This window comes from Lytechinus pictus, chromosome 2 (assembly GCF_037042905.1).
Source record: "Lytechinus pictus isolate F3 Inbred chromosome 2, Lp3.0, whole genome shotgun sequence".
Taxonomy (NCBI): domain Eukaryota; kingdom Metazoa; phylum Echinodermata; class Echinoidea; order Temnopleuroida; family Toxopneustidae; genus Lytechinus; species Lytechinus pictus.
Window position 1 is genome coordinate 59,488,535 of NC_087246.1, and position 10,198 is coordinate 59,498,732.

Genomic DNA, 10,198 nt, shown 5'->3' on the forward strand with positions numbered 1-10,198 from the left:
CTGATCATTGTCTATTGAGTTAAACCCGCTGGGAAAATCTTCATCTTAGCAAAAAGCTAGATCCTCCCCAAGGAACGGAACAATTATTATCAATACCCCCTTTCGGCCTAAATACCATTTTCACGTATTTTCTAAAGAATGTAAATTGTCCGTATAATATTTTGAACACTGTTGATAAAACTTTGATACAGAATCTTTTAATTTCTAAGGTATTATCTTTTTTGTGCAGTCGTTTGTTCACTTATTTCTGTTTGTATATTCATAATGTGCAGTATAAGGAGTAAAATATATAACAAACGGAATCCTTCGCTTTGGTGATAATCGTGTAAAGGGCAATGTCTTTGGACATTTGATCACGTTACATTTAATCTAAATTGCTTTATCTCTCTCTTTATTTTAAGCAGTGATACCAGATTAAGAAACATGTCTACAAATCACTGTCCGGCAAATAACAACCCGAGGATAAATGCAAAAATAAATGTTTGCAGGAATACTTTGCAGTAAAGGATAACAATGGGAACATACAGTTGCGGACAGACCCTAACCCCACTCCTAACGTCAAGACTCCGCGTCCTCAGTGCCCATGCCACACTAAATACAGAAACCAGACCGCACATACGATATGACATGACCCCCAGATGATTAAAAAATCGATTGGCTTTCATCAGGTACACCGGTGTGACATTTTATAGTTGCAAGAAACGCGCACGCAAAACTCAACGAGCCGACCGGGTGGGTATCTTCTTTCCAAACAAAGTTTCTTTCAGCCATTCATTCCGGTGACGAACTTTAACCGACTTCAGACCCATGCTTCCGACTTTGCGAGATACTTAATCCTTTGGATGGTTGATTGAAACTCATTTCGTGTTCGATTTTTATTCCAGGTTTAGTCGTGCAGGTTCGCCAGCCGAACACCACCAACATGGAGACCAAACCCATCGCCAACGGCGTCGCTCCCTCCGAGGACGTCACTGACCACGGCAACTCGAATTCCCATCCCGACCGTCCTGACGTCGTCGAAGTCGGCATCGACAACCCGACGATCGATCTCGGAGACGAGGTGCCCATCTCGGTTCACATTATCCGCCCCGAAGAAGCCGGCATCGCCCCGGTAGTCAACCACGACAGCATGCCTAATAACAATTTCATGAAAGATGGCTATGCCAATGACCCCTCCGCCACCGAACTCCTCAACGACACCAAAGTGGTGGAGATGGAGATGGAGGATCGGACAAGACTGCCAGTTAAAGAGGAATATGAAAAGGACAATGATAAGGAAGACGATGAGGAGAGAGAAACGTGGGGAAGGAAAATTGATTTTCTTTTATCTGTCATCGGTTTTTCAGTCGATCTAGCGAATGTCTGGAGGTTTCCATATTTAGTATACAGAAACGGGGGAGGTAAGTTATCTTTTTTTTTATTTATAAGATTTACGTTTTCCTCCCTTATCATATCCCTCCTCTGAAGTTATAGGTGACTCCAAAGTTAATCGCATTCGTTACATTTACATTAGAAATTTCAAAGATTTGGAATAAATAAAGATGGGTTGTGAATAATGACCAGCCGAATAGTAGATTTAATTTTAATCTTTATAAGAATAAACTTTTCGGTCTCAATATATTTGAATTTAAATCTTTTCGCTTTATATTTAAATCCAGGAGGTTTAATTCTAAATCTAATATTCGGCTGGATTTCATTTAAAAACTTGGAATTTAGAGTGTACTCCCAACCCCAAAGCGTTTTGTAATGTCATTGTAGCTTTAGAATTGACCAATATCAACCAAAAAAATACATTTCAATCAATACGACGTAAGTCTACTGATAAAACACCTCAATACATAAGTTCTTTCAAGCACGTATTCCTTCATGTGTGATTTTATTAATCCACCATTCCCTTTATCGTATGTATATTCCAAGTGTGTACTGTCTCGTTTAATTTTAGTATTGTAGATAATAATTTTTTGTTTTGTTTTCTACTTGTCTACAAAAACGCCAAATAACGTATTAGTCCACGACTAGTCCCCTTTCTGCTTGTTGTTGGGATTTTCTAATGGGTTCAAATGTTATCTGAACTGGATCTGAACATGTGCCTTTACGTAATTAAAATGTAAATAACTCGATATAAAAAAGGCCGAGAAGATTATACATTCCACCTTCATGGCTAGACTATTAATTTTCTTTGCTATTTCCATTTGGAATTACGGGGTTCGGGGTTCAAATCCTAAGCGAAGCATTAATGTCCTAGCTTTGGCACTAAATTTGCCACTTTCAACTTAGTGCCCCATATTACTTTGGTGACTCGTGGTAATACAGTAACCATGGTAACTGTCTAATCGGTGTATAAGTGTTACAAATTGACATTGGGGAGTTTTCGCGCCGTGACGCCGAACGAATTCAAGAACAAAGTGAAAAGTCATATCACAGCTTGGAGGTCTTTGTCGAAAATTGGTGCACCGGGAACAGCAGTTTCGTCCTAACAAGTTTCGGAGCTGACGAATAATTGTGTATGTCGTTTTTTCCAGAGTCCAGGACGAAACTGCTGTTTTGATTCACTAATTTTCGACAAAGACTTCTTAGTTGGTTGCTCTTTGTCACGAAGGACAATTTTACGATATATTTTCTATGTTCTTGAAAGCGTTCTGTGTAGCAGTGCGAAAACACCTTTATAACACATGAATTACAAAATCTGCCGAGGAAGAAAACGGAGCTGTGAAGCAATACAACGTACAGAGGGGTGTTTAGAATATGCCGAATGTGAATAGGTGGTGTCAATCCACGGCTCGGTGATGCTTTAGTGATCTTCGTTTAAACCAAGTTTGACTTATATTCTGAGCGTTTTCATTAAGAAAATACATTATTTTTGCTGTTTTCATTAAAAATTCGGGAATTTATATTGCAAGTTTCCAAGAACACAGAATACAACAATAGAATTCAATGAAACAAAACTTATCAGCCAACTCAATCCCCTTCCACGGGGCAAAACAACTTACTGATCATGCGCGCGGGAAAATTTAATGTTGTCATGTTATGCGCATGCTCGACTTGATAATGTTCTAGACGTATTATTTAACGTCTCTTGCGAACATTTCCGTCCGCACTCTCAGAAAAATTTGTAACCAAGGTTATAACATAATGAGCCTATCAACTGTTGATTGACAAAATAATATCCTTCATTCTACATGCAATTTTCTGTTTAACAACATTTAGCAGGTTGATAATATAAACCAACCTTAATATCTTTTCCTAAGAGTGTATATCTTTTCCCAAGAGTGTATGGGACATAAAGACTATAGGAGGGGAGGGGTAATTGCGGTTAGACTTTATTTGTAGATCATACTGTGGGGAGTGAGGAGAAATGAATTACTTTACTGTTATATTTGATTTTGACAGTCAACGCATTCCAACTTCGGAGTCTGTAATAGAAACAATTACACCTTTTATGTTCCCTTCTCAGAAAGGGTACGAACAATTTTCGGCACATTATGGTCACACCTTTCCAATATAAGCAGGTCTTCTCGGCGACCCGAACGGCAACGAATAATGATTTGAGTATGCAACAATCGTTTCTTGGAAATGCTACGGCATTTTATAGGAAAAGGCCATGTTTTGTAATAACATTATACAGTATAGACAAAGAGGCAAAATAACAATTCTTATTCAGCTTTAGAATTCATTTACCGTTCATATGATCATATTACCTTCCTGCTGCTTTTTTTCAATTGTAAAAGTGGTTAAGCTGAAAACCACAGACTGAAAAACACAACTTCATACCCAAAGAGATGAACTTTAAACTCTTACGGTTTTCTTTTTTCTTTACCTGTGTCACTATTCGACAAACATGACAGAAACTTCATCTCAGATTATATTTGAAATGAAACGTAGCCTGCTTGAACTAAAGAGAGAGTGGAAAGAGTTCTTTAAACTATAACCCCTTCCCCTTCTTTAGACAAGAAATATACCAGTCAGTCGGAGGACATATTCCGTACAGCATGTGCTTCACAATTTGGCCTACTTATCATCTCTAGTCTAAATTTGCTGGACTCCTAATTCTTTATCTTGTTTTATCGGAGCACATATCGACATTCCAATATACATGAATAACAATGAAGGTAAAAGTTAGAACAGAACTCAAGAACTTATATTTTGCTTTAAGAAAGATGTCAACAGAGTAAAAGGTTTATCCATAGTCTGCGAAATACTCTTAGAAAGTGTTTGATCAAACTGCTGTATATACGAAACTTTCCCTCTACAATGCAGGCTTTTAAGAATGACAAGATCATAACAAATAATGCAAGATGAGGATTCAGTTTATCAAGGACTTCAAATTGTTGATAAAGACCTGGTCTAAAGTATTCGAAATCTTTTGTGAAATTTTATTGACATTTGAATGCTAAAAAGTGGGAGGATTTGGTTTGATCGACTAGCTCTCAAAATAATTTCACTCACAGTTATCAGTTGCAGCTGATTTGATACCCCGCGTAAATACTGAAAAGAAAATCGTAATAGTATAAAGTGTAATTCATTTGGAGGCATTATACATAGAAAACTATATCGTTTAGAGAATATGAATAAATGATAACAATATAACGACGATGGTTATCGTGATAAGAATGATGATAGTGATGGTCATAATGATGATGATGATTATAATGATGATAGTATTAATTGAAATAACAATAATGATTATACTCATATGATAATGATAATACTGCTAACATTGAAAGTAATAATAATGATTATTATAATGATTTAATAATGAGAAATAAATGATTACACTTTGATTGTGTTGTTGGTAATGATTGCAGTGGAAATGACCGTGGTGGTGATATAATATTTATGATCTATGATGATGATGTAGATGATGATGAATATGAAGATGATGAAGATGATGATGATAATGAAGAAGAAGATGATGATGATGATAATGATAATGATGAAGATGATGATGAAGATGATGATTGTTATTGTTGTTGTTATTATTATTTTTTGTCTATTTTTTTTACTATTTATATTATTATTATTTCTAGTAGTAGTATCATCATTATCATTATGATTATTATTATGGTGGTGGTGATCGTTCAGTTGGAACACTTTCAGTATTTTGTCTGTTATCGTTATCGTCGCAATTAGCATTACTCTATATTCACCATCAATATTTCATACAATGTAACTTCTCAACTCTTCCATTTTTGACACACCCTCCCAGGAGCATTCCTCATACCGTACGTATTGTTTCTACTGATCGGCGGAATGCCCATGCTGTACATGGAGCTGGCACTCGGACAGTATAACAGAGGGGGAGCTATTAGTGTTTGGAAGATCTGTCCAATTTTTCAAGGTAAGTCTGTGTTGACCACTTAGATGACATTAACGTCTTATTATTTACTTTATGCTGTTGTTTGTTAGTGTACTATTGAATAATCAACAGTTCATAATCATTGATTTAAAGATAGGTCGCGCATTTTACCTTGAACCAATTTACTTAGTGGGGGCGTCGTGGTCTAGTGGATATGACTCTCGTCTTTGAGGGACATGGGTTCGATTCCCAGCCATGGTGTGTTTGCCTTCAGCAAGAAATTTACCCCATTAAGCTGCACTCAACCCAGGTGAGGTGAATGGGTACTGGGTAGGAAGAAATTCCTCGAATGCCAGAGCGCCTGTACAGGCAGCACGGCTATAGCCGGGGTTAAAAAACATCGGAGTATTATTTTGTTTGAACACGAATATCAAGTTAAGCTGTTACGAAAGGGGCCACTGTCCAACTTAAAGAAAACTTATTAATATCATACTTTTTATTTCAGTACTTTAAAGTCTGTCTACGGTAATGGTGTAAATCATACTCGAGTATCATCGAACATTGCAATTTTCGAAAACCGTAGTTTTTAACGCATTTTTATCTGTAAGAATTTAAAAATATGCATGGCATTTTCCAGCCATTAGGATTTAAATTTTCATTTTCAGTAATGTTTTTATTTAAAACAGCCATTTTGGCATTTACCGTACATAATTATGGTGTTACTGGATATAAAAAAGCTATTGACAAAAATGATATCCTGAAATTTTCAGTCCATTCCATGCATGAGGATGTATACTTTATACAAACAAGACTTATATTTTTTTATATTGATCGGAAACTCGATCAAAATAAATTTTGATGTAAAATCGGTATCCTTCACACTACAACTGTATTGTGGCACATGCATTAATATCTAGTATATGAATTGAAATAGTGACGTGCACTTTGTGAGGATTGACCAAAACTTAAGATGGATCTTAATTTGTAATGGATCCTTTAAAAACCAAATGATTTGTTTTCTGATGATTCTATTTTCCTTAATACCCCACTTCGCTTGTAAGTTACCGCAGCAGGGCTGCTCCGGATTATGTTTCTAATTTAGTACACTCTAAAAACTGGAGTGCTAATTCAGCTCTTAAGGAGCGTGTATAGTGACTGCACTTCGGAGTGCTGATTTTCTCGTTCAAATTCGAACTAAAAAATCAGCACTCCGAAGTGCAGTCACTATACACGCTCTTTAAGAGCTGAATTAGCACTTCGTTTTTTAGAGTGTAATTAAATCAAAGTTGATATCCCTAATATCTTATTTTGCGGGACTTTTTGCTGAAAGTGGGGGCTTTCACCTCCTATACATGCAGGCTTGCGTCATTTTATAGGCAATATAAGCAAAGGCTCTATACAAAAAAGACCGAACAATTTGATTTATCAAATAATAAATCAAATTCAAAATGGTTAATGGAGCAAGCTCGTAGTGAATATTAACAGATAATCTTTTGCAACGATATTCAAATTTGCATAGCCCTCCATGCCTCGAGTATGTAAATATTAAAAAGAATAAAGAAGAAGAAAAAAAATGCGCATGAAAAGCATTGTCTCGTAAGAAAAAAATCAAAATAGATGAAGGTTTCGAAAATGCAAATTCCTTTTGCTAAAAAATACAACAAAAAAAGCGTAAGACTTTTTCTCAAAGACTGCAGGGTTTGTGATGATTCTATTAATTTCAGCATCTGAGTCAAAGGCATTTTTTTAAAGATAGTAACAGTAAGATTTAAAAGCCCGTACATTCCTATTCATACATCATTCTATTTCATTATCATAAAACGCAGTCATGAACGAATTGCGAAATTAAGACCCTAAGAATTTATTTTATCCCTTTAAGTGGGATCGATGTTTACATTTATGATTGATTTCTCAAAACAAAATATTTCTTGCTCGCGCAATGAATGATTGATTATGACAATTGAACAGAGAACTCATACACGACCACCCGAAACAAGTCAGCACTGACATGACTGACGGCGCTCGATCGTAATTCTGATATTATTTGGCATATTAAGACTATAGAAATATGTAACATTTTTGGCAGATCTCCACGTTGTATACAAAGAATCACAACGTTTCTTTGTTTTGTTTCAAGTAAATCGTCATTATGTTTGGTTGAAATATCGGGAAATCGTAAGCAAGCATATCGCAAATTAGCAAGGCTTCGTAAATCTACGTCCGTCCGGGTACATTGTACATACAAAAGTATTCGTTTAAATGTTGTCAAATTGTGCCAGTTACACCCAGCAATAAATAAATGCAGGTATCTATCATACCATCAGTGTAATATGAAATAATTGGTGAAATTGTTCAAGAAAGCACCTGCATGGGATTTAAATGACAATAAAAGGGTCATTACTGAGATTGGTGGTGATGGTCGTGGTTATGATACTTATGGCGGTGATAATGTAATCAAAATAATGGGGACGATGGTGATTATGATGGTGATGATGATGATGATTATTATTATAATGATAATGATGACGATAATTTTGATGATACTATTCTTATTCTTGATGATTATTGTAATGGTGGTGGTGGTGGTGGTTATGATGGATATACCGGTGGTGATTGTTATGATTTCTGAGATGGTGGCGGCGGCGGCGGTAATGTTGGTGGTGGTGGTGGAGGTGACGGTGACACGCATAATGACAATTATGTTGTTGCTGGTGATGGCGATTAAAGTTGGGAGTTGGAGTTGTTTTCATGGTAATTATTATCCTTGACACCCCCCACCTCCATCTCGTTATCTTTATCATCAACCTAATAATCCCGCCTTAAATCATATTCCCTACTGCCTGGCCACCATACAACTTCCAAATTTATTAACAAACTCCCTTAACATGCAACACGTGTGTTTGCAAATGAATAACAAGAATCCGTTTCCATGGAAACGAACTCGACCATACGACATTTACTCTGTTTACAGTCTTGACCCGTTTTTCTTGAATTCTTGCATTACTGACCGAATATCAGTGACGGATTGTATCACACTGTTCCAATGACTAGTTCTACATTTGTGCCCGGTCGTTCGTCATAAAGTATAAATCAACCCAGCAATGGTGAATGGAGAACGAGAAAAAAATGAATAAAAAGCCCCGATTTTCTCTCAGAGAATAAGTGTGGGCGATGATATGAAAACCATCTGTTGACGATATAGCATCCATCGATTCACGTATACACTGTACTTGGTCACGATTGTACTTACCCTGTTTCCTGAAGGGGTATATAACAAGGATTTGGTACACCATGTGATGCATTTTGTACAACTTGCAATTCAAAATTTTATCAGTTTTCAAATTTTTTCGAGTAGACAGCAGCAACCTCTTTTATATTTTAATGAGTAATGTATTACATTCAAATATGTTTCCAAAGACATTTTTTTTAAGATACATGGATGAATAAGCGAAAATTGTGTACGAAAGATGAATCTCACCCCCCAAAAAAGAAAAGAAAATCGTTGAAATTTAAACGAAGGCGACCAGTTAATCATTATTCACTCCCTTCAATTAGACCGAAATATCAATGAATCTGGCCTGCATTCGTTTATATATACATTTTGTATGACTTCATAACACACGTAAGTTTTTAGATGATCTAAACTTCTGTTTGATTTCTGCTGTTGGTGGTAATAAAACTCTTGACGTTGATCATGATGGTGATAATGATGATGATGGTGTTGACGAAGGCGACGACAATGCTGTTTTTTTTTGTTCACAGCATCATTGATTGTTATCATCTGAGTTAAGACAAAATTGTTATGTTTGCATTTCGTGTAAAGATGGTTTGAAGAATACTGAATATAGGTCAACAGTAGGCCTTGTAGACGTATACTTCTCTCATTTCTCTTCCTTCGCGTGCTTCCATATTGAGTAAGCTGACACGCTTGTAGTAATAACTTTTGTTTATAAGTACACTTGAAGTGCATTCACCTCATGTTTGATTTATTATGTATTTTCTCGCAACGTATTTGTCACATAACGCGAAATTAGAGATCATGTTGGTGTCGAGGTCTGAATCAATCGTAAAACATTACCCACCGAATGACACTGTTTCAAATCGTGTAAGAAGATAGGCCTACTTTATATCTGTTGCAGAAAAACTAGGAGAGAAAGAGAGAGAAGCAAGGGGGTTGGGGTTGGAATACAAATGTTCAGCATAATTTCGATAAACTAAAGAGCAGCTGCATCGGCAAGAAACCCGGCAAGAACCCAACAATTTTCTTTAGCGATATAGTGAATAACAAAGCCTTCAACCTTGCATCTTCGTTGGCCAACAGGGGTCATACTCCCTATACTCGAAAATGACGAAGTGGATTATAATCTGAAAAAGAGGAATATTAAATAGCTCATTCAATGCAATTATATCAAGTATTTTTTCTTCCTGGAGGCCGTTCAATGATTTCTGCTCAATCGACTTAACCAGTACCAATCTACACCAGGGTAGGAAGAGGCAAATTTGGATTAGAGCCTTGCGAAAACTCGGGGCTACACAGCGTGTGAAATTCCTTCCTAAGACATTATATTATATCGCAATGATAATCACTGACGTAAAGATGAGGGGTTTGGGCCTTGGGGCCGTGCCCCCCCCCCCTCCCCCCAAGATTCTCGACCTAGGAAAAACTCGGAGAAAAAGAAAGAAAAGGAAAACGAAAGTATTATATTATTTTCCTAATGTTATATCAGACTCTATAGATTTTTGTTTGCTCGCCTCTTTGCAGAACTTTTGCTCTATCCGCCATATATGGCACCCTCTTTTGGGGAGTCTCATTTACATCATTGATGAAAATGTTAAACATATGCCTATAAACGACAAAATAGGTTGGTTAACATTACATGTGTAAATTGTAACTTGGTCTAT

At 36.5% G+C, this 10,198-nt stretch overlaps 1 protein-coding gene across 1 annotated transcript; it reads left to right on the top strand.

The window, feature by feature from the left end:
* The first annotated feature begins 726 nt into the window (after window positions 1-726).
* LOC129270225 (sodium-dependent dopamine transporter-like) lies at window positions 727-9,963 on the top strand. Its single transcript, XM_054907628.2, has 2 exons — window positions 727-1,400; window positions 5,207-9,963. Exons 1-2 carry the CDS (start codon window positions 923-925, stop codon window positions 5,359-5,361), a joined length of 633 nt encoding a protein of 210 aa, XP_054763603.1. The 5' UTR covers window positions 727-922; the 3' UTR covers window positions 5,362-9,963.
* Window positions 9,964-10,198: the final 235 nt, after the last annotated feature.